Below are 25,418 nucleotides of genomic sequence, written 5' to 3'. Positions count from 1 at the left end.
CTTCTACACCCCTGGAGAAGCGAGCGTCTTTGAAATCATGCCCCAGAGAAGCGGAGAATCCATTCTAGCAAGTTGGTCCTTGTAAGTGGCCTTTGATTCACAAAATCGGGAGTGTTTGAAGGTAGAAAATGTTGATCATCTATCACCGTCATTAGTGCGGAGAAATTGGAGCAATGGAGACTGCCACGAGATGGATCTTACTTTTGTAAAGGGTCTATGGCCGGTGTTAATGCTCGTTTCGTGCAAAAGCTGCCTGTAACAACATAGTGTATGCAACTTCCTGTGTCCGTCATTTGACTTATTGTTTTCAATATCTCGCATTTTGCGTAATATGTTAAAGGGCACTTATCTTTTTCACCCTTTAAAAAGGTTCCTGACAAAGGCATTCTTTCATTTCCAAATATACATTTCTGCCTTACGGACGTTTTTTTGACGGAAAATGTATTCTGCTGCACTCATTATTTTCAGCGTTGCTACTGCTCACGCCGGTGATGTATTGATTCTATTTATGCAAACGCTTCTGCATGGCGTTTTTCTAAGTGACGTAAAATCGAATTTCACATTTTTCCTGGGCTTAAACCTCCGAGCTTCTGGGCATGATCAATAGTTATCATAGAAATTCCCCACACAATATTGCAGTCGAGAAATAATTTGTATTACGGCATGCACCATACCCCCGAAAGGCGCAGGGTTTAAATAGGCTTGGGTAGACATACTGCATTGATTGTATTCATAGATTCCTTCAGAGTCGCTGACAAATAAGACGCGCAGGGTGTGGCTTAATATTATAATCTTGATTCTTGCTTTGCGATTGCTTCTTCTTTGTTCTTATCCTCTAATACCGCAATCCTACTGGTTGAGAGGAAATAATGAGATGCTCGTCAGTCAGCACGCCCTTCACTGAGGTTGTGAATGATTGTAGGAGCGGCCTCATATAAATATATGCCGCTATATCTCCCGATAACAGGACGGGTTGATTCGGATACTTTAATACGTTGGCAGTCCATCGGCTGTCTCAAATAGCGTTCAGGCTCTTTAAATCGACCGCAAAATTCGGTTTCTTAACTCATCGCGCTACGATTTTGTGCAGCGTTGCCCACAGGCGGCGCATATTTTTCTATTAAATTTGCAAAGTGAACTTACCCGAGGAAAAAGTAAAGAAAGTAATAGTCTTAATTCCTGTGGAAACCCAGCGAAGCCACCGTTCTTCAATCAATAGGGCTCCCTGTTGTTTGGAGACTGGTGACTTCGCTACGTTTCCAGAGGAGTTAAGCCTTTTTTTACATTTTCCTCAGGTAAGTTCGCTCTTTGCAAATTTTATAGAACAAACGCACCACTTGTGAGCAAAACTGCAGGACATCGTAGCGCGATAGGTTAAGAAACCGACTTTTGCGGTCGATTCAAGGAGTCTGGCCGCTACTTGATACATCAGGTACTATATCCAAATGTCTTCAAAAACACAAGCAAAATAAAATTGCGTGTAGGTTAACGCAAACCTAGTGATTATATGTTTTTATATCTGTGACATAGAACGTGCCAACGAAGTTCTTGTACTCTTAACCAAATATGGTAATTATTTCTTTTTTATATAGATTTGTTAAAGGAACTTAGCTTAAGCAGCGTTCTTAAGTACTGCTGGCTCCAAAGAAAGGTTTGGACCCAGCAGTACGTAAGCCGCGTTCCGCGTTCTAAAAAAGTTTGTCCGTCTTTTTCCGCACTTTTACGTCATATAATTTCAATGCCGTCGGCCAGGATCCTGGCGGTGTCGCAGCGGTGCTTGTAGGAGCCAAAAGTATCAGCTTTCAATAGTAATGTTTGCCGGGAATTCTAGCATCAAGCGCAAGGGTTGCGACATCTGAGAGCATGACACTTTGGCTCGCGTGAGATCGTTTGTGGACGCTTCGGGATTACTTTTAAGGTATGGGTGCGATAGGATCCTGAACGCACCAGTCACAGATGAGTTTTAAAGGCATCACTCCACAGTTCAGCCAGCTAAAGGGCGTCACAAATAGGTAGAAAGAGATACCGAGGTCATCATACCGTAAGCAGTTGTTCGCTTATTCAACGTCTGACGTACGTCAGGTCTACGTAAAGACCATGCACCTGGTTCCTCTTATTACACCTACAAATTAAGAGAGGATGCAAATGTGGCTTATTAATACAGAACGCAACTGCATTGTACGTGCACAGAATGCACAATCACATCATGTTTGCGTATTGCCGAGTTGCAAACTGCCAGAAATCCTTTCACGTTGTTGGGCATTTGAGAAAATTACTCTTCGTGCTTTTCCTAGCCTCTGTTTCTTCAGATTATGTGTACAATCGGAGTTACCAAATGTATGTGACCGTCCCAAAACGATGTTCCATTCTTCATGGTGCCGCACAATTAGAGCACTAAGAGCGAAAAGTTTGACAGATATCCAAAAGGTTTTCGCAAGAACAGAAACGTAGGCGTGGTACAGAAGATTAAGATTATAACCATTATTAATAAAAACTTGGCAACCAAGGTAATATTGATTTTTCAGTCCCTTCATTTTGTGTGGTATGGCACTCTAATAGCATTTTGAAGTCTAGCAAGGCAGCATATATTCTCATGAGCTGTATATTAAGAAATGCATATGAAAGAATAAATAGTCTTAACGAAACACGATCGGAAGATGCACCCCCCCCCCCCTCCCCCGATTTTCCGAATTTGTTCCGTTTAAACTATTCACATGAGTATAGGCTTACTTCCCGTGGTTTGCTTTTATTGCATTACGTTTCCAACGTCTTGTCATTGCAGAAGGGCTTTCTTATTTTTGTTGAGTTTATTGTCCTTTGTTTGTGAAAGGGAACTTTGCTGGGAGATCTAGGCACGATTTTTTTTTTTTATAAGAAAACACCGTGACTTGTGACTACCGTTTTGATTCTCCCTCTGTACCGAGTAGTTTTTTGCGAGTATGCAACGGTCGGATAACAGGAGCGGTTACGTTCCAGGTGTCGTGTATCCGGTTCTGATTGAAAGCAGAAGCGGCAACTCAACAAGCGCTGTTCAACTTTCTAAAGACTACGTCATAGACTTGGAAGAATCCAGTGTTTTAGGGGACAGTCTGTATTTTTCCGAGTCTAGGTATGGAGAGGTGAATCACGAATTGGTAAGGAAAGATTAGCTTTCACAAGAAAGCATGCTTCCGCCTCATTGATTGAAATTCACTTATTCTAATTAGAAAATAAACATTCCACATGTTTATTCGCTCAATAGTAATTTGATGTGTCCGCTAGTGCCTTTGGAGGTTTTCGTACATTTGAAAGTGCCGTTCAATTAGAATTGTCTCCGCTATAATAACGCAAATAACGCACATTTGTTTAAATGACGTGCCGACGCCCATGATTTCTTTTCTGCATTTTTTGAGAAAGTTTTAATTCCTCGATTATGTATGCAATCATTCAACTCGATATTCGTTCTGCGTGTTGTTGAAATTCATTGAATGTAATCATTTACTGCGTTTTTATAAAATAACATGGTTTGCAAAAGAAAAGCATGAGCAATTTCAGTTTGTGAAGGTGGATGACCAGCAAAGTTGTTTAGCACATGACACAGACGTGTCAAAAAATTTTGAACAAAGGTACGTCCGGATTTTTTGTCTTGATCGGTGGTCATCGTGACGAGTCGGAGGAAAAAAGACACCCGCGACGGGACCGCCAATCCAGGAGAGCGGAAGGAACGGACACTAGGCTCGCTAGCGCTTCGGGCGACTACAAGGAGAGGGCGGTGTGAGAGTAGACATAGCCGACGCGGGTCGCACAGCGCGAAATCTTTGAGATACTTTTATTGTCTACTATTTTAATTATCTACCCGAGAGTCTACAGATCTCGAAAATGGAGCCTATTCATAACTAATCTACTGAAAATGCATATCCAAGTAATGAGAGATAAGCCTCTGCATAAAATGAAGCGATTTTGCACCCCATTCGGAAACTGAGTTTTGATTGATTCACACAAAAAATCCACGAAACCCTATCCATAAATAGCTTGGCTATAAAAATAACCATTTAGCATTTCAGCTGCCACTATTATGAATATCACTTCCCAGTTATTTTACTCATACAATGTTCATTTCAGATGGATACTACAGACATACGTAACAGTGTGTATGAAAATTCGGAACACAAAGCATCATTTACAATTACTGAAACAGATGCGGGAATTGAAATGGTACGTACAAATATTTTTTTAACGTATATATTCGTATAGGAACAAGAAACACGATTATACAAATGAACAGGAGGTTATGCAATCGTTATTTTTAAATCCTGTATTTGGTAACTACATAGATTTTCGCGAACATTTTATAAACCTGTAGTGCTTTTTTAAGTTTCGTAAAAATGAAGGTGTACTAAGCATATTGGAAGTTTACGTTGCCACAGCGTCTAAAGAACATTATTTATGGCAACTTTAAAATAAATATTTAGAATTCGTTCTCCATAAATTACTTCCTAACAAATTGAATTTTTAATAAGGATAAAATGTTTGTTTAGCAGTGCTTGCAATACTCAGAAATCTTTCACTTCTTAACAGGAAGGCTACCTAAACTTTACGCATGGGATTGAGCCATTGCGAATACATGACAAATCCGGCCGAATCCCTCACAGAATATTTCCGCTCCCGACGCCTGAGGAGGCAATCCACTTGGAAAGTAAGTGACAGAATCAAACACTATACAATAGATATTCGTTGAAAATTCGATCTTTAAAGGCTAGACTTCTTGAAGCAAAAATGCTTTGAAATTTTGAACGTATGACCGAATTCCTTCCTTCAGCGTTCGTTTCGCGTGCGGTGTCAATACTGGTACGCTCTCAGTTATTTGCCATATATTCTCTCGATGAATTAATTCACCTCCCTTTTTTGTCTAACAACACATTGTGTTTAAAACGTGGCGAAACGAGCGCATTAATTGATTATCATTGGAAAATGAAAATGAAAAGTGCTTGCAAAGGCGACGGCGCCTCAGTATTTATTTTTTTTTTACTAGCATCATTTCAACGGCTTCTGTATTAGTGATCTGAGTATGTAATCCGATGTTCAGAGTATTCAGAGTATCATAGTATGAATGATCTCAAATTGTACCAATAATCAGCACTTTCTGAGATAACGGAAGAGCTCAGTGGTTTGGCAAAGGGAAAAACGTTCTTATTTTCTTATACTCAAGCTAACACATTTTAAGTGCGTTCAAAGTAGACGTTCTATTTTTCCTAAATAATTTAATTGGTAGCACTTAAGAGTTCCAAGAAAATATGCTTCTACAACTTATATTTAGGACGCGGAATATACTGATAATTATAACGTCCCTTATATTTTTACTTAATTAAACTTGCTTTTTAGGTAACACATCAAAAATATCACCTCGTCGTCTTTTCTTTCAAACAAAAAGTGTTATCTACTTTATTTTGGCATGGTTCAGTTGTGAGGTGATGGTATTTAGATAAAGAGATATGCGCTGATATGGGATATTGTAACAATTTGAGAAAATTCCCTTGAAGATATCTTAACGGCTAAAAACCACAAAAACGGGCCAGAAAAAAAGAAAAAACAAACAAACACTAATTGACAGCAGAACACGAACAGTTCCTCTATAATTTTGCTGAAGAAGCATGCCTTCGAAAAGTCATAACCTTCGACTTTGACTAATTTTTACATTCAGTATCACTATGATTCTTACAGTTCCCGTTGAAGAACGTTCCGATGAAAGTCTACAGCCGAAAAGTAAGCTTATTTTGTTTGTAAAACATGTACCATTTCTCAGCAGTCCTCTCAACCAATTCTACAAACACCAAGGAGCAGGCTGCAGTTCTGGTTACCTACTGGCCATTTTCTATCGATGATGCAATTTCCTGTACACTGTAGAAACTCTAATTTTTCTGCTTTAGCTTTTCGCTTTGAACTAATTTGGTAGACGTCTGCACGTGCTGCGCGAGTAACTACAATTCGAGACCGCACTATGATGATATAATGAATTTCAAAACTTTCAATTGGAGAGACTGTTTCACTATCTTGCACAGAAAACAAGATCGACTTATCTGGGATCGTGCATATTTAAAAAAAAAATGATTACACAGTTAATTCAATACTTGCGAAGGACTGAGGACATGCCATGATTTGAAACCTTCTAGGTGACACTGCAGAGCTACCCACCGTGTGGAGACCTGAAATGTACGTCATGTTTGACAGTGTAATACACAAGTCTCTCAAGGAAAGCAAATTGATACAGGCTCAATACATCATAAGGCTAATGAACATCGTGCGTATGGTTTACATTTGTTCTTGTTCAGAAATAATATAGTAATGTCTGTTGTCATTGACCAAGCAAAAAGTGCTTATTGAGGTTTTCGTACTCCGATTCCTGACACGTGTTCGAATGCCTTATTTTTTCCTCGAAGGTGAATGCTATCTTCAAGACGGTTCCCAAGCCCCGAATAAACCTCCAGCTTGTTGGAATACTCGGGTTTCAGGTGCGTATTGATTGTCCAACCCCCAAAGATTGGTATCTCTAAGTTTGAAAGTCTTGCTATTGCCGCCAAGAGTGCAACACAATTGTAAACTCAAATATGTTTAGAAGAAATTTTTTTTTCTCAGTTAAAGTGGACTTTTATAGTTGGAACCGTTTTGACCAGATTGCGCTTTGCCAATGGGACTCGAGTGAGAGGAAAACAATGACTATTTGTTTAACTATAAATTATTCGATGCCTATGACTTAAGTCAGATTCATTTGCGTTATACCATATTAAATTATATAACATCAGTATAGCCATAAACTAGTGCATTTGATCACTAGATGTATTGAAAATGAAACAAAACAATTTCAGTTATGGTATTTGAAAACAGAGTTCCGTCGAAGATGAACGCACTTGATGCAAGGTCTTTCCAGCTTTTCTATTCACTCTTAAAACGGAATTTCTTCGAGACTCTCAAATACGAAATTGAATTCCTCTGTTACCTTTTCATTCGACCGAAATTTCTTTCTAACCAAAACATTTTGAGTTTTGAGAAAAAAATAAAGTGTGAGAGAATTCAAACTTCTATTCTGTTATGTTTTTTTTTTCTGTTTTTTTTTCTAATCGGAGCAAATACCGAATGCAGATCATCCGCTACGCATTAAGAAAATCCGACACCCACCTTGCGGAAAGCTTTGTTTCCAATTCAATTCATTACGTAATATGTGATCTGCTGGTTGACAAAGATACCCATGGCTTCCTCTATTTTGCGCACTTTTATTCGGCGACATGCAAAATGTTTCGTCTGCAGTGTCTGATGTGCTGATCGTTTCACTGTGTAGCGAACCTGATTCTTCGCATAATGTGTGCCACAAAGCTAGAGCTTCGAAACCCCCAAAACTCACTGTTGAAAACGAAGGCGATAAATCTCAAGGGCATCAAAGCTGAATTCATTGTATTTTATACATATATATATATATATATATATATATATATATATATATATATATATATATATATATATCAGTGTGTCGAACCGAAAAACATACGGGTTCGGTTACAGTTTAGGTTAAGGTAAATTTATCTTGTTCCGGTTCAGTTCTGGTTCGATTAATTCGATCCGCGAACCGGTTCGGAAATTATAAATGACAAATTGCTACATCAAAACAAATTACAAATAAGACATCTGATATCAGCACATACGAAACGGGATACATCGTAGTGTAAGGCTCAGGGATTTCTACCAGGAATGGTTTCTTTATGTGCACTCAAAGGTTACCTCACCGACGTTTACGCATTCGGACTTCATCTAATTGGGTCCGACGCAGTAGCTGTAAAATCCGCGACCTCCTTACAAACCCACTTACAAGTAGAACACGCTAACTATCCCGCCACCTCGGCGTGTTAGCAATTGAAGGAACAGTGGGGAAAAAATACAGCTTTCTTTATTTGAACTAGCCTTCGGTAACTCAAATTAGACCCTTAAAGAAGTTTTCATTAAACAAGATACGGAATATGAAAAACACTTCACCGAACGCAACGCCAGAAGGACGTAATAGGATAAATAATAAAATAGAAGAGTTCGCTGTCTCACAAATATGTTAGCTTCTAAGTGCCTATACAAAACCGGATGCATTATTATCAAACTCCACAGCCTTTTCTTTTCTCATTCCGATGGAAGCAAGCTTCAAGAACTCGCGCGTTCTAGAAACGTGTTATGAAATGAGCACACAGCAGCATTTAGGATTTACGAGATTGTAGAAAAAAGAAATCCCGTGACACGACTTTTTTATTTTTTTTTTTTTTTTTGCACAGCCTTTTAATTCTCTTTCTTCCGTGCAAGCTGCGACCAGCGCAATACTGGTTCCTATGTCAAGATTCATGGATGCAGGGTTTGTCAAGATTCATGGATGCAGCGTTTGTATTCCTAAGACTGGGTGGAGAAGAAAAATATGAAAGCGAGGTGTGTGTCAGTTGACGGCACTTAAAAAACAAATGGCATTGATAGTACATTCATTGTCAACAGCGCGTGGCCGAACCGTTTTGACATGAGCCGGTAACCGTTATTTTTTTTTTTCCGGTTCAGTTCCGGTTCGGGTTCATCGCGATAACAATATAACGGTTCGGGTTCGGGTTCAGTTCCGGAAAAAATACAGGTTCGTTTCCGGTTTTCGGTTCGGTTCCGGTTCGACACCCTGATATGTGTATATATATATATATATATATATATGTGTCTATATATATATATATATATGTATATATATGTATATATATATAACGAAGTGAAGAACTCACGGTGAAAAACAACAAAGAGCGGAAGTATAATCCACAGTTTCGCCGAGAGACTCGCCTTCGTCAGGAGATGACTTTCAAGTGAGGGCATATCGCTGCGGCAAAAAAAAAAAAAAGTCAAGAGCTAAGAGGGAAAAAAAAGGGGGGGGGGGGGGTAGGCTACGTACGCGTTTCTACATAGTAAACAACTTGACCTGAGCCCGGTCCTCCTGCAGGGCGGCGAAATACAAAGTGCGCCTGAACGCTGACAGCAGTGGCTACAATAGGTCGTGAACGGGCGACGTCTTCTTGGCTGACGGCCCCCAACGAGCCAGTGCATCCCAGCGACGGAAACCCCTGGGGCGCCGTGCGTGTCAAGGAAACCGAAAATTCAAAAAATCGCAAGAACATGTTCGCCATGTCTTTCAACAAAAAAAAAAAAAAGGAGAGAAGGTGCGGGGTTGTTGAGGGGGGGGGGGGAGGGGGGAAACAGGGTACGTTTTTGAGTTGTGGTTAGTGAAACATGAAACACGCATGTAAGAGAAAAGCACGGGAACAGCACGGTAGCATAGAAAATAACATTCACAATATAGGAGTCGTAATAGAATTATCATAACGTCCAATTCCAGTCGAAAATACAGTACCACTATGAAAGGGTAGTCTAGGTTAATGCTTTTAATAATGCAAGTGTTCCTGGACTCTCATTTATTCATTTTTCTATAGTATTATATTTGTATATGAGGTATGACTCTCGCTGTTCGCGCTCCCGGTTTGATTGAAATCCAGTTTCCAGTAATGTCACGTATAGTTCGTCGAAAGAATGCTTTGGGAGACGGAGGTGTTTTGAAAGAGGAAGGCCAGGATTAGTTTTAGAGTGAGGGAAGTTCCTGCGATACGGTTCAGAGCCACGCAGCACAGGACACCACAACCGATGGCAGAGTCTTCGACCCTGACTGCAATGATTTCCCGACGCTCGCTGACAGTACGACGTCAAGAGCCGACGTCTCGACTCCTCAGGGCTCAAGACCCTCCACAACACAACGCTACAACCTTCGGAGGATCGCCTCGCAAACCCCTCACCCAAAAGAAGACTGACTTGTTCCCGCTGAGTCCAATTCCTTTCCAACAAACTACAGTACCACCTTCCTTAAAGTACGAAAATTAACTGACAAGCGAATTAGGCATGAACTCCACAAATCAACTCTGCAAGTGTACCTGAGCGCGGGGGTCCCCCCGAAGGGCATGTCACTGTCTCTCCCTCCGGCTATTACAAACCTCGATCGATGCGACCGCTCGGAATGGGATTCCGTCCTTTTAGAGGCGTCACTTAAACTGGTGAAAATAGCAATCAGTCATAGCGAAAAACAAGTAAAAAAATGTAACACCTCAATAGCCACTATTATCCGATCGAATAACCCGCTTTCGGCGCATGAAACAACCTCCTTACAAGAATTTGAAAGAAAGAAACGCCGCGAGCTTGAAACAATCAAATCACGAAAACTGCAGCGAGACAAAGTACCACACCCCATACTACCTCCATCCGCACCAAACCAAAATGATGCCGGTATTTAGCCAAACACTATAATTAGAGATAACATGCGTCGAGACGCAGATAACCCTTCAAATATTAACGAGGCGAGTGGTGCATCCACTATCGTTAATTTGTCTGGAATGACTCTATCAGCCGAAGAAGGAAAAGTTATCTCTAAGGGACTAAACTTTTGCCCTGCCACTGGTTACATTGATGAGTTCCACGTTCTCCGAGACCTAGATAACTTTGCCAGAAATTTAAGGTTGCGGGAATACTTTGTAGATAAACCGTCCAACTCCAAAAACACACAGCCACGTCCAACCGGTAGCGTCGTTACTTGGAACGCGTTACCCCAGCACTGGCGCTGAGTCATAAAACGCTGAACAGTCTTTGTGTCACAGTACGGAACTCTGTGTCCCCCCCCCCCCCCCCCCAACTAAAAAAAATAACGTTGCACTCCGACATACAACACGACCCAATCAACTGTGAGACATCAGTTAGAGGCGATGTTCGGGTTTGTATAAAGGAAACGCAGAGAAGAAAAGCGCTTTTACCTTGAAGGTTACATGTGTCACAAACAGCGGCAGAAAGCAAACGGAATGGTTTCGTCTCGTTGCCTTTACAATTCATCAGAATGCGCGGCTTCGATTGTGACCAAATAGGACAACGTGAAATGCAGATCCCGTAAGTTGCTATATTCGATTTGTGTGTGACGGTCTTTTTATGCATGATAGAATCCACTGCTATTTGATTCGTTTCTTACTTACTCTTATTACCGCCACCAGGTACATGTTAAGGGCCGTTAACATGCCATTGCGCATTTACGCTCCTTTTACTTATAGGCGACCATAACCATGAAGCAGACGAGCCGAGGCTTGTGAGGGACCAGCTGCGCTTGGCGCTGAAAACGTCAGCAGCACCCAGACTGAATACGCTTAATGAAGGTTGCTTAACGAAGAACTTCTCCAAACCTGCTCTGCAGTTTCCTTCCAAATTATGATATCCATCACGCCTACGAAGTATCATGCAAAACGAAATCACTAAATTTATTCTAGGTGCCAGATGAAGACGCAGCAGATTCGATTCGATTTATCGAGAAAGGCACTCAACGCAGCCAGCGGTTCCTTCATCAGCCGACACTCCGCAAGACAACGACGCCAACAAAAGGACAAAAATTGCAGAGCCCTTCTTTATAATCGACGACCGCAGAGACCCTCGTCTTGAATAGTTGCCTTTGCCACACGAGATGGCATGCAACGGCTGTCGGCAGTTAAAATTATTTTTTGCGGACGGGACTTTTTTTTTGTTTTTGTTGTACCCTACATGTGTGACCAACTTGTAACTCTGCATGTCGTAAGTGACGGAGTGCCTCGCACAGCCGTTTGGTTTTGTTTTCGGGTCGGTTAGCACCAAATCTACGCCCGTGCGTTTGAAGGGCTAATATTACGTTCACATCTGCTGGGATTCCTTCCTCGACTCCTGAAAGTTACATGGCGGATTTTGAGCAAGCGCTTTTTGGTGGTCTCTGTGTCGTGTTTCCCCAAGCTGCTTATGCTGGGTGCCACTTTCAGTTTTGCGCAAAAAATGTGGGCTTCCGTTCAGGGGGCTGGGCTCCAAAGCGCATACTCAAGAAACAGCCAGCTAAGGGCGCTCATTCGTAAGCTCGTGGCACTTTCCTTTGTTTCGCCTTCTGAAGTCCCTCGACCCTGGGCGTTTCTGCGTCGGGGCATATGTTGCTTGGTATTCCGGAGCTCATTGGATTACTTGATCACTTTGATGCGACTTGGATGAGGGCATTTTCCAACTGGAGCGGTGGAACCATCACGGAAACAGGGGATCCAGAACCAACTACCATATGGAGGCATGCCATCGAAAAATTAAAGCCATGTCGGGAAGATCGCACCCGAACCCTTTCGCGCTCATTGATTTAATCGAGAGAGACGAGGCCCAAACAAGAGTCGTCTTGCTTCAAATTGCAAACGGGGGAGCCGTACGTGTGCGAGGCCGCAAGTGGGCTAATAAAGTAAGAAAACTGGCGGGGATTGAAGTATCATGTTGAATTAACAGCGCAAATACGACGAGAAAGGATAGACAAAGGAGACAAGATAGAGCGCTGATCACGATCATCTGCTGGGCTAGTTGGCCGATCAATATGTTGAATTAACTAGCCTTCCTCGTCCTGTTTGCGCTGTTAATTTAACATAATGATTAACTATCTAGCCCACGAGATGCTCGTGATGGAGATTGAAGCACGTTTTCACAGTGGCGTCATTTCGCTTTTTTTTTTAATTTTTGAACTATGCGCAAGCTTCTTTTGAAGTACATGCATTGATGAGAGCTTTAGCCGGAGAAATAAGGGTGGGAAAAATGTTGCAATCGACACGTTGTACCAGTGTGTGATGTGTGAGAAATAAAACCAAGATTCGTTTGTCGCAAACAGATGGTATCCTTCTAATCGAATGCAGAAAAATGGTTTCGAACAAGCCTGAAAGTAGAAAGGGGAGGCGGAAAGTGGGGGGGGGGGGGTGCTTGTGCTTGCCTGTACGCATATCTTATATCTGATGGCATGTTGGGGCCCTGAACAAGGTAAGAAAGGAGCGTCGGTCTGTGTTGCGAAGAAGGGTTCCTATGGTTCGGTGAGGGTAACTAAGAAGCCACTTACTTTCGCCGTGACCTTGCACTATTTGAATGCCGCGATTACATAACACCGTGTGAATGAATAAGAAAACGAAGACATATGTCTCAAGAGCAATTGGGGATTAATCTGTCTAAATCAAAGTTACGAAATCGCTTTTGTTCGCGCCGTCAAAGCCGTCCGTTTTATTTCGAAATAACCAATCGTTTCTTATTTCAATTTTGTAAAATTTTTATTTCTGTCGTGACAGAAGCGCTGTCGAAACAAAACTAGCTCCTTTCTGATTCGTTTTTGCAAAGGTCCGTATGTTTCATCTATCTTTTTTTTAGCTTAGTAGACTCAATGCCAAGTATTGCGCAATTCTATAACCCCCCGCCCCAAATTAGAACATTATTGTGTCTAAAAAGTACTAAATTTCGATGATAACCAAGCACCCTTTTCAACGAACGTCTAATGTGTGATTGAAATAGTAATAAAACAGAAGTACTTTTGTTTAATTCTTTGTGCTTACAGACAAAAGAAGATGAGTATTTTATTGTGGAGGAAGATAACCAAGTCGCAGCGGTTGAGTCAATAAAAGCCTTTGGACAATTCACCGCAAACACCACGTTCCCAAGGCTTGCAGATTTCTACCTGATGCTCGTTGGGTAAGCAAGATCACGTAATTCAGCCTGAGGTGCAGTTGTGCCGTGAGGCAGAGATAACATATCCTAGTTCTCTATGGCGATTCAATGGTCCCGAAGTATATGTGATAGATTAAGGCGGTCTTGCGCCAATTTTCGGGTTTACAATAAATTACGCACAACTTAGATAACATCTTTGACTTCCATAACCCCCTAAAACACGGATTAGCTTTTATTTCAACTCAAAGGCAGTCGCAAAATTTTTTTTTTTTTTTTTTTTTACAGGAACATCTACAGTTAGCTTTTTCCATTCGTTGCCGGAGCAAGTGGTCACACGATATTCTGTTACGGATTCTAGGCAGGCGAGTGGCAAAACTTTGGCGGAGGCCGGAGGGGTACTACTACAGTGTGATTCAAGGAGAAGCCAGGTCCTTTAAATCGACCGCTAAATTTGGTTTCTTAACCTATCGAGCTACGATTTTGTGCAGCGTTGCTCAGAGATGGTGCATTTTGTTTTGTAAAATTTAGAAAGAGCGAACTTACCTGAGGAAAAAGCAAAGAAAAAAAAAGGCTTAGCTCTTATGGAAACGCAGCGAAGCCACCGGTCTTCAAAGAACACGGCGCCATCTCGCACCGGAGACAAGAGATGGCGCAAGCGGTCGCGACGCCAACTGCCGCCAATGAACGAGCATGCGACGTCTTTAGCAGACAAGGAACTGTAGTTTCTTGTTCTTACCGCGCCTGCTTTTGTTTCTGCGACTGTCGCCGCCTGCGGAACGCGCGCTGCTTTTGAGTCGAAAAGATCGTCTGATAAAGACGACGGCTCTCGGCGCCGTATGCTCGTTCGTTGGCGGCGTTCGTTGCGCTATCTCTTCTCTCCCGTGCGTAATGGCGCCGTGTTGTTTGAAGACCGGTGGCGTCGCTGTGGTTCCATAGGAGCTGAGCCTTTTTCTTTCTTTATTTTTCCTCATGCAAAATCGCTCTTTGCAAATTTTACAAAAAAAAAATGCACCATTTGTGGGCAACGCAGCACAAAGTCGTAGCGCGATAGGTTAAGGAACCGAATTTTGCGGTCGATTTAAAGAGCCTGGCCTCTCTTTGAATCACCCTGTTAAGTTGAGCTATTCACTTCACCTCAGTGATTAGACGCAAACTACTACTCAGATGTTCGTCTAGCTGTTTATTCTCACGAGCCTAACTCGAGTGATTACGCAGTGCTCGTGTCAAATACTCGAGCCTCCTTCGACACTTTACCCCAGATGGTGTGATCCCCGTAACTATGTCGCGAATTTTTACGAAGCAGAATAACATTTTACCAATACAGGGAAGCTCCTGAGCTAATAGTGTTTCCTGGGAGTACAGTAGGATATATCGAAACGTTTTCGAAATGGATATGAAATGAAAACAAAACCATTTCAAGTTATGGTATTTGAAAACAGAGTTCCCTCGAAGATGAACGCACTTGATGAAAGGTCTTTCAAGCTTTTCTATTCACTCTTAGAACGGAATTTCTTCGAGACTTTCAAATGCAAAATTGAATTCCTCTGTTACCTTTTCATTCGACCGAAATTTCTTTCTAGCCAAAACATTTTGAGTTTTGGGGAGAAAAAAATAAAGTGTGAGAGAATTCAAACTTCTATTCTGTTATGTTTTTTTTGTTTTTTTTTTTCTAATCGGAGCTAATACCGAATGCAGATCATCCGCTACGCATTAAGAAAATGCGACACCCACCTTGCGGAAAGCTTTGTTTTGAAATCAATTCATTACGTAATATGTGATCTACTGGGCGACAAAGATACCCATGGCTTCCTCTATTTCGCGCACTTTTATTCGGCGACATGCAAAATGTTTCGTCTACAGTGTCTGATGTGCTGATCGTTTGACTGTGTAGCGAACCTGATTCTTCGCATAACGTGTGCCACAAAGCTAGAGCTTCGAAACCCTTAAAACTCACTGTTGAAAACGAAGGCGATAAATCTCAAGGGCATCAAAGCTGAATTTATTGTAGTTTATATATATATATATATATATATATATAACGAAGTGAAGAACTCACGGTGAAAAACAACAAACAGCGGAAGTTTAATCCACAGTTTCGCCGAGAGACTCGGCTTCGTCAGGAGATGACTTTCAAGTGAGGGCATATCGCTGCGGCAAAAAAAAAGTCAAGAGCTAAGAGGGAAAAAAAAAAGGGGGGGGGGGGGGGTAGGCTGAGTACGTGTTTCTACATAGTAAACAACTTGACCTGAGCCCGCACCTCCTGCAGGGCGGCGAAATACAAAGTGCGCTTGAACGCTCACAGCAGTGGCTACAATAGGTCGTGAACGGGCGACGTCTTCTTGGCTGACGGCCCCCAACGAGCCAGTGCATCCCCGCGACGGAATCCCCTGGGGCGCCGTGCGTGTCAAGGAAACCGAAAATTCAAAGAATCGCAAAAACATGTTTGGCATGTCTTTCAACTTAAAAAGAAAAAGGAGAGAGGGTGCGGGGTCGGGGGGGGGGGGGGGGGGGGATGGCGGGGAAAGAGGGTACGTTTCTGAGTTGTGGTTAGTGAAACATGAAACACGCATGTACGAGAAAAGCACGGGAACAGCACGGTAGCATAGAAAATAACATTCACAATATAGGAGTAGTATTAGAATTATCACGTGGTCCAATTCCAGTCAAAAATACAGTACCACTACGAAAGGGTAGTCTAGGTTAATGCTCTTATTGATGCAAATTCCTGTACTCTCATTTATTCCTTTTTCTATAGTATTAAATTTGTATATGAGGTATGACTCCCGCTGTTCGCGCTCCCGGTTTGATCTAAATCCAGTTTCCAGTAATGTCACAGATAGTTCGTCGAAAGAATGCTTTGGGAGACGGAGGTGTTTTGAAAGAGGAAGGCCAGGATTAGTTTTAGAGTGAGGGAAGTTCCTGCGATACGGTTCAGAGCCACGCAGCACAAGACACCACAACCGATGGCAGAGTCTTCGACCCTGACTGCAATGATTTCCCGACGCTCGCTGACAGTACGACGTCAAGAGCCGACGTCTCGACTCCTCAGGGCTCAAGACCCTCCACAACACAACGCTACAACCTTCGGAGGATCGCCTCGCAAACCCCTCACCCAAAAGAAGACTGACTTGTTCCCGCTGAGTCCAATTCCTTTCCAACAAACAACAGTACAACCTTCCTTAAAGTAGGAAAATTAACTGACAAGCGAATTAGGCATGAACTCCACAAATCAACTCTAGAAGTGTACCTGAGCGCGGGGGTCCCACCGAAGGACATGTCACTGTCTCTCCCTCCGACTATTACAAACCTCGATCGATGCGACCGCTCGGAATGGGATTCCGTCCTTTTGGAGGCGTCACTTAAACTGGTGAAAATCGCAATCAGTCATAGCGAAAAACAAGTAAAAAAATGTAACACCTCAATAGCCACTATTATCCGATCGAATAACCCGCTTTCGGCGCATGAAACAACCTCCTTACAAGAATTTGAAAGAAAGAAACGCCGCGAGCTTGAAACATTCAAGTCACGGAAACTGGAGCGAGACAAGGTACCACACCCCATACTACCTCCATCCGCACCAAACCAAAATGATGCCGCTATTTAGCCAAACACTATAATTAGAGATAACATGCGCCGAGACCCAGATAACCCTTCAAATATTAACGAGGCGAGTGGTACATGCACTATCGTTAATTTGTCTGGAATGACTCTATCAGGCGAAGAAGAAAAAGTTATCTCTAAGGGACTAAACGTTTGCCCTGCCACTGGTTACATTGATGAGTTCCAAGTTCTCCGAGACCTAGATAACTTTGCCAGAAATTTAAGGTGTCGGGAATACTTTGTAGATAAACCGTCCAACTCCAAAAACACACAGCCACGTCCGACTAGCGATTGGACACCGAAGACCCGTCGCAACAACGGCCTTGACTTGTACATATCCGCTGTACAAAAGGATATCATGCGTGAATACCACAGGTACAAAGGGAGACGGGACAACCTAACTAAATCTGAGTGAACCTCTTTGAAATCACTAAGCACTAGAAAAGACATCACAATAAAACCTGCAGACAAGGCAGGGGCGATTGTGATTCTCAGTACTGACGATTATGTTCGGGAAGGGTGTCGCCAACTAAACGATCCAAAATTTCATGAGCGTCTTCCAGGCGACCCTACGAAACGCCACACTCAGATCGTAACGTCAGCTGAAACAACTTGTACAACGAGGTAAGATAACCGTTATGAATACAATATAATGAAGCCAAAACAACCATCCCCCGGTTGATTCTACATGCTTCCGAAAATTCACAAAAGTGGTAATCCAGGCCGTCCAATGATATCCGGAATAGAAACAATAACGGAACCTCTATCGGGCTATGTAGACGACCTAATTGGGTACCTACCTACAACTCTCCATTCGCATGTCAAGGACACTACGCACTTCCTCAGGGATATATGAAATTTACATATACCGAAAGGATCATATCTTGTAGCCCTGGACGCGTCTTCATTGTACACGAACATTCCACACGACGACGGAATAGCTTCGTTATTAGAGATGTACGAGACCCAAAGAAAACCAGAGAGCCCAGATGGTCACGTCTTTGCGACCCTAACAAGGCTTGTTTTAGAACTAAAGCTATTTGAATTTTATAATGAATATATTAGGCGGGTTAGGTGTACCGCAATGGGCACCAAGATGGCACCCAGTTACGCTAACATTTTTATGGGGAAGTTAGAGTCAAAATGTTTGTGCGATTACCCATCAAAACCACTACTGTACAAAAGATTCATAGATGATATATTTTTCATCTGGACACACGGCGAGGCGGACCTGCAAGAGTTCATAGTTAATTACAACGCTGTCCACCCATAGATCCGTTTCACTCACACTTACTCCCAAACCGACATTAACATTTTAGACGTGACCCTTACAGTAGAGGATAAAAAATTAACAACAAAGCTTTATCGCAAGCCAACAGATCGGCAACACTACCTTCATTACAAGAGCGACCACCCACGTCACTGCAAGAACAGCATACCCTATAGCCAGGCCCACCGTTTCAAAAGCTGTTCAAACGGAAATGGTTTTGACGCGAGCGCTCAGAACCTAAAAAACGTGTTGACACATCAAAAATATCCACCACGTGTAATTGATCATGCGATCCATAAAGCCAGAATGTTGAACCGCAGAGACCCCCTGGAGGACCGTCCCCCGCAGAGCAACACACAACGCACAAATCTGTGTCTCACCTATAGCACTAACTATCCTAACGTAAATAATATTTTATGACGGCACTTCAATATGGTCGAGCAAAGTGACCGCCTAAAACGCGCATGTCCCTCCCCACCGGGGGTGACCTATAGACGATCACGCAACATTACAGACGTGCTGGTAAATTCTCGGTTAAACTCTACACCGCGACACAATGAGTGCAGGCCCTGTAATATACCGCAGTGTTTTATCTGCCTACAAATTTAACAAACAGACACAGCCGAAAGCACGCATTCGCAGTACTCAATGAAAATTAAAGGGGAACTGACACGCAACTCTTCAAACATAGTGTACTTGCTAGAGTGTAGAGTATGCAAAATTCAATACGTAGGACAGACCGAGAGAGCGTTTAGACTACGCTTTAACAACCACAGATCTCACTCCAAAACTAATCCAGGCCTTCCTCTTTCAATACACCTCCGTCTACCAAAGCATTCTTTCGACGAACTATCTGTGACATTATTGGAAACTGGATTTAGATCAAACCGGGAGCGCGAACAGTGAGAGTCATACCTCATATACAAATTTAATACTATAGAAAAGGAATAAATGAGAGTCCAGGAACACCTGCATCAATAAGAGCATTAACCTAGACTACCCTTTCATTATGGTACTGTATTTTCGACTGGAATTGGACCACGTGATTATTCTATTACGACTCCTATATTGTGAATGTTATTTTCTATGCAACCGTGCTGTTCTCTCACATGCGTGTTTTCATGTTTCACTAACCACAACTCAGTAACGTACCCTCTTTTCCCGCCCCCCCTCAACAACCCCGCACCCTCTCTCCTTTCTTTTTTTTGTTGAAAGACATGGCAAACATGTTTTTGCGATTCTTTAAATTTTCGGTTTCCTTGACACGCGCGGCGCCCCAGGGGTGACCGTCGCGGGGATGCACTGCCTCGTTGGGGGCCGTCAGCCAAGAAGACGTCGCCCGTTCACGACCTATTGTAGCCACTGCTGTGAGCGTTCAGGCGCACTTTGTATTTCGCCGCCCTGCAGGAGGTGCGGGCTCAGGCCAAGTTGTTTACTATGTAGAAACGCGTACCTAGACTACCCCCCCCCCCCTTTTTTTTTCCCCCTCTTAGCTCTTGACTTTTTTTTTACCGCAGCGATATGCCCTCACCTGAAAGTCATCTCCTGACGAAGCCGAGTCTCTCGGCGAAACTGGCGATTAAACTTCCGCTGTTTGTTGTTTTTCACCGTGAGTTCTTCACTTCGTTATATATACGCCTTCGGCCCCTTGGCTCCTATGCCACCATGCACACTATATATATATATATATATATATATATATATATAATAAGTCAGAGATCCGTACTTGCGGAGTTGCTATGCTAGTAGTTTATTGCAAGCATCACGACAGTTTCGCCGAGAGGCTCGGCTTCGTCAGGAGATGCCTACTCCTGACGAAGCTGCTCCACGAGTGGTAACTTCAGTACACTTCTACGCTTTCACGCGCTCAAAAGTTTTTTTGAAAATGACTGATTTAGTGGTTTTCGGTGACGCTGTGCAAGTGTCTAATTAGAACCATATCTCCATTTTCATTAATTAAAAAGTTAATTAACGATATTAATTAACAAGACAACTGATTGTCACGATTAGCCCCCTATAATTTGTCCCCCAGGCCGTATAACTCACCTGCAGAAACCATATCAGTGCATCTTTTACGGATTCTTTAAAATAAGTCTGTTCGAATTAAAAATGAACACCCGGTGTATATATTGTCACGGGTGGTGACCAAAGGAACACTAAATAAACAGAAAGAAAGAAACGTTTAATGTGGCGAACTTGTGCCAAAAACTAAAAGGGTACAAAGATAATAACAGAGCGTCGCGGGCGTCGAAGTCGGCGTAGCAGCACAGTCGAACGCTGGGGCGAAACTGACTGCGGCTCGCCACGCGGAGCCCCTTATGTACATGCGTGGTCTTCTGGAATAATCGGCGAAGAAACTTCGACGCGTGGAACATTCGGGCCTGGAACAAGCAACATGATTCTCGAATTCTCCAGAACACTAAATTAGAGGAATAAACAAAAGACATTTCGCTCCAGGATTCGAACCCTAGCTTTTCGCGTGGGAGGCAGGCGCGATAACCATTAGGCCACGCGCTCGCTGCCTACTTGGCGAGCGCGCGCGGCATTACTCCCCCCTTTAAAAAGCGCATCGCCCCGATGCAGCACAAAACAAAAAGCAAACAAAAAGAACAGTAAACTAAATAGTCATTTGGAATACGTAAGGTCCACTGTCCTATCGAGCGTAGTACGGCTTCATGCGCACGACGTGGACGACTTCTGGTCGTGGAGGGCGGCGTGATGAAGTCCGTGTTCCATCGGGCATCACCTCGTAGTTCAGATCACCGAGTCGACGAAGTACTTTGTAGGGTCCGAAGTAGCGCTTTAGGAGTTTCTCACTGAGACCACGGCGGCGGATCGGTGTCCACACCCACACCCTGTCTCCGGGCTGGAAGTGGACGTCCCGACGACGAAGGTTGTAGCGGCCAGCGTCGACACGTTGTTGGGCTTGAATACGGTGTCTGGCGAGCTGGCGGACTTCTTCTGCCCGTTGGGCAACCACCTGGGCGTCGTCGCTTCCGTCGAGAGTCGGTTCGTGGGGTAACATCGCGTCCAGCATTGTCGTTACCCTGCGCCCATGCACCAGTTGAAAGGGTGTCACTCCGGTGGTCTCTTGTACGGCCGTGTTGTAGGCAAAGGTGACGTACGGCAGCACCTCGTCCCATGTCTTGTGCTCCACGTCGACGTACATGGAAATCATGTCGGCGATGGTCTTGTTGAGTCTTTCCGTGAGCCCGTTGGTCTGCGGGTGGTACGCCGTGGTGCGACGATGGCTGGTGTGGCTGAGACGCAGGATTTCTTGGGTCAGCTGTGCCATGAACGATGACCCTCGGTCTGTGATCAGGACTTCGGGGGCGCCATGCCGGAGGACGATGGACTCGATGAAAAACTTGGCGACTTCCACAGCAGTCCCTGAAGGGAGGGCTTTCGTTTCGGCGTACCGCGTGAGATAATCTGTGGCGACGATTATCCAGCGGTTTCCCGATGTTGACGGCGGAAAGGGGCCAAGTAGGTCCATTCCGATCTGCTGGAACGGTGCGGTCGGGGGACCAATCGGCTGCAGGAGACCGGCCGGTTTCGTTGGCGGTTTCTTACGTCGCTGGCACTCGTGGCACGATCGGGTGTAGAGGTGGACGGCTTTGGGGAGCTTTGGCCAGTAATACTTTTCACGAATACGAGCCAGTGTTCGGCTGTAACCGAGGTGTCCCGACGTCGGGTCGTCGTGACATGCTTGAAAGATCTCCACCCGAAGGTCGGTCGGGATTACCAGCAACCACGGTGTGCTGTTGTCGCCGAAGTTCTCTTTGTAGAGTACACCTTGTCGAATGGCGAAGGTCGGCAATACTCGTGAGAAGACACGCGGCACGGTACCCCCACCCCCTTCCAGGTGCTCGATTAATGCGCGCAGCTCAGGATCGTCCCGTTGACGTCGTGCCATGTCGTCGGCGTTTACAGCTCCTAGGAAGCTCTCGTCGTCATTGTCGTCGCTGCAGCCGGAAGGGGTTTCGACGGGGGCTCTGGACAAGCAGTCGGCGTCGCTGTGCTTCCGGCCGGACTTGTAGACCACTGTCATGTTAAACTCTTGTAGTCGGAGGCTCCATCGACAAGACGTCCTGACGGGTCCTTCAGGTTAGCAAGCCAGCAGAGCGAATGGTGGTCCGTGACTACACGGAACGGGCTCCCGTACAAGTACGGGCGGAACTTCGTGATTGCCCAGACGACCGCAAGGCATTCTTTTTCAGTCGTGGAGTAATTTCGCTCCGCCTTGGACAATGTCCGACTTGCGTAGGCGATGACTCGCTCGGTGCCTTCTTGAACTTGAACCAGTACCGCGCCAAGTCCTGCGTTACTTGCGTCCGTGTGAATCTCGGTTTCCGCATCCTGGTCGAAATGTCCAAGAACAGGAGGCGTCTGCTGTCGTCGCTTCAGCTCGTCGAATGCCTGCTGCTGCTCCTCGGCCCATTCGAACTTCTCGGCGTCCTTCGTGAGGTTTGTGAGCGGTGCGGAAATCCTTGCGAAATCTCGAACGAAGCGCCGATAGTAGGCACATAGCCCAAGGAACCTTCGCACGGCCTTCTTGTCTCTTGGCACTGGAAATGCTGCGACCGCGCGAGTCTTCTCTGGGTCTGGATGAATGCCTTCGTTACTAACCACGTGACCTAAGAACTTCAGTTCGTCATAGGCGAACCGGCACTTTGACGGCTTGAGAGTGAGCCCGGCGGTCTGTATGGCATGGAGAACCGTGCGGAGTCGTCGCAAGTGCTCGTCGAAATCAGCTAAAAATACTACGACGTCGTCCAGGTAGACGAGACAGCTCTGCCACTTCAGCCCTGCCAGTACGGTGTCCATGACACGCTGGAAAGTTGCTGGCGCCGTGCATAGTCCGAAGGGCATCACCTTGAACTCGTAGAGTCCATCCGGCGTGACGAAGGCTGTCTTCTCTCGGTGCCGTTCGTCGACCTCGATTTGCCAGTAGCCGCTCTTCAGGTCCATCGATGAAAAGTATCGAGAGTGGCGCAGCCGGTCTAGAGTGTCGTCGATGCGGGGCAGTGGGTAGACGTCTTTCTTCGTAACCGTGTTGAGCTGCCGGTAGTCCACGCAGAACCGAAGAGTTCCGTCCTTCTTCTTAACCAGCACGACTGGAGAGGCCCATGGACTGCTTGAAGGTTGGATTATGTCGTCATTCAGCATCTCTTGAACTTGCTGCTGGATCACCTCCCTTTCCTTCGCGGAGACTCTGTACGGTGATCGATGCACAGGGCGCGCGTCGTCCTCGGTAACGATGCGGTGCTTGGCAACCGCGGTCTGGCGCACCTTCGACGACGTCGCAAAGCAGTCGCGGTATTCGGCGAGGAGGTTAACCAGCTGACGTCGTTTAGGGTCCGGAAGCTTAGGGTCAATGTCGAGCTGCGCTGGCGACGTACTGTCTTGCTGGGACGGCGAGAATTCGTCAGTAATCGCGGTGATTTCGGCGGGGTTTCGGAGTTCCTCGACGTGGCCCACGGCTGCACCTTTCGTGAGATGTTGCGTTTCGTTTCGGAAGTTCGTCACGAGGGCCACAGTCCGCCCATCCTGAAGTTCAGCTACTCCCCTTGCGACGCCTATGCCTCTTCCTAGGAGCAATTGGAGGTTTCCCTCGAGAAGAACTTCACCATAGGAAGCTTCATCGATCCCGACAAGCACGAAAACACTCGACCGCGGTGGTAGGTTTACGTGGTTTGCGAGGACTCGGACCGTGGGTGACGTCGCTTGGGGCTCCTTCGATGGTGGAGCAGGTTTTCGTTGCGTCAGCCGGTTTGTTCTGAGGTCGATGACGGCGCCATACTCGCAGAGAAAGTCCATTCCGAGGATACCGTCCCTCGAACAGTCTTGTAGAATGACGAACCTGACAGGGCACGTTTCACCGTGGATCTCGACGCGAGCAGTGCATCTCCCGACTGGTGTAATGAGATGTCCTCCGGCAGTTCGTATTTGGGGTCCTTCCCACGGCGTCATGACTTTTCGAAGGCGGCGGGAGAGCCTCCCACTCAAGACTGAGTAGTCTGCTCCGGTGTCCACGAGTGCCGATGCGTCGTGGCCGTCAATGACGACGTTTAGGTTGTTGGACACCGTTGCAGGGGCGTCGTAGCGATGCGTGGCGTCGGGGGAGTGGGAGCGCTCCGTCGTTCTTGGAGGCTCTTTACGTCGGTCGTCTTCGGCAACTCCACCTCCAGGGGTTGCCGCGCCTAGTTTCCCCGGCGAGGAGCGAGGGGTGACAGGCTTTCACGTCGGGGTCGGTGCATCGGCGAAGCTGGACGTCGCGGCGATGGCGACCGGAACTCTCGGCGGGACGCAGGCTCGGGGGACTGGGGTCGTCGCAGGTACTCGTCGATCTCCCGAGGGCGTTCACCATACCGGGGGCGCGGGTCGTTTGGGTGGAACCCGCGCAGCCCGAGTCGTCGGTATGGGCATCGGCGGTACACATGGTCGGGTTCCCCGCAGTGGTAGCAGAGCGGGCGTCGGTCGGCCGTTCGCATCACGTCGGTCTTCCTCGACGAGGGTTGCTCCGGACGGACGTCCTGGACTTGCCCTTACTGGCGTCGAGGATACTGTGACATCGGAGGGTCTCGTCGGGGTGGCGCCGTGGCCTGGCGGTTAGCTTGCGGCGGTCGTCGGGCCATGGCGGCGTAGCTCAAAGTCGGCTCCTCTGGCGTCGTCATGTTGATCGGAACCTCAGGTTGGGAGGCCCGATGAACTTCATCTCGCACGACCTCGGCTAGCGACAGGGAGGACGGGCGATCCATAGCGGGGAGCATCTTGCGGATTTCTTCCCGGACGACTTCACGGATGATGTCACGGATGCCTGGGAGGTCGGTACCAAGGTTGTATCCGGATGTCGCCAGAGTAGTCACGCCAGGGTGTCGCTCGTAGTGCCTGGCGCGTGCTAGTAGGGCACGTTCCATATTCGTCGCCTCCGTGACGAACCCGTCCACAGTCGTCGGGGGATTGCGAATGAGACCTCCGAATATCTCGCTTTTCACACCCCTCATCAGGTGTCGCA

At 45.5% G+C, this 25,418-nt stretch overlaps 1 protein-coding gene across 1 annotated transcript in view; it reads left to right on the top strand.

Annotated features, from left to right (window-relative positions):
• Positions 1–439: 439 nt before the first annotated feature.
• Positions 440–25,418, top strand: part of LOC115316688 (venom metalloproteinase antarease-like TtrivMP_A) — a 45,579-nt gene continuing 20,600 nt past the window's right edge. Inside the window, exons 1-8 of the mRNA XM_029976124.2 lie at positions 440–488; positions 2,977–3,134; positions 4,102–4,194; positions 4,558–4,675; positions 5,701–5,742; positions 6,150–6,277; positions 6,417–6,488; positions 13,421–13,554. Coding sequence (XP_029831984.2) covers positions 440–488; positions 2,977–3,134; positions 4,102–4,194; positions 4,558–4,675; positions 5,701–5,742; positions 6,150–6,277; positions 6,417–6,488; positions 13,421–13,554 — 794 coding nt within the window. The remainder of the gene's footprint in view (positions 489–2,976; positions 3,135–4,101; positions 4,195–4,557; positions 4,676–5,700; positions 5,743–6,149; positions 6,278–6,416; positions 6,489–13,420; positions 13,555–25,418) is intronic.

The sequence above is a fragment of the Ixodes scapularis genome, unplaced genomic scaffold (assembly GCF_016920785.2).
Source record: "Ixodes scapularis isolate PalLabHiFi unplaced genomic scaffold, ASM1692078v2 PGA_scaffold6__148_contigs__length_123643588, whole genome shotgun sequence".
Lineage (NCBI taxonomy): Eukaryota > Metazoa > Arthropoda > Arachnida > Ixodida > Ixodidae > Ixodes > Ixodes scapularis.
Note: the sequence above shows the minus strand (reverse complement) of the source record. Positions and strands in the feature narration are given on the sequence as shown.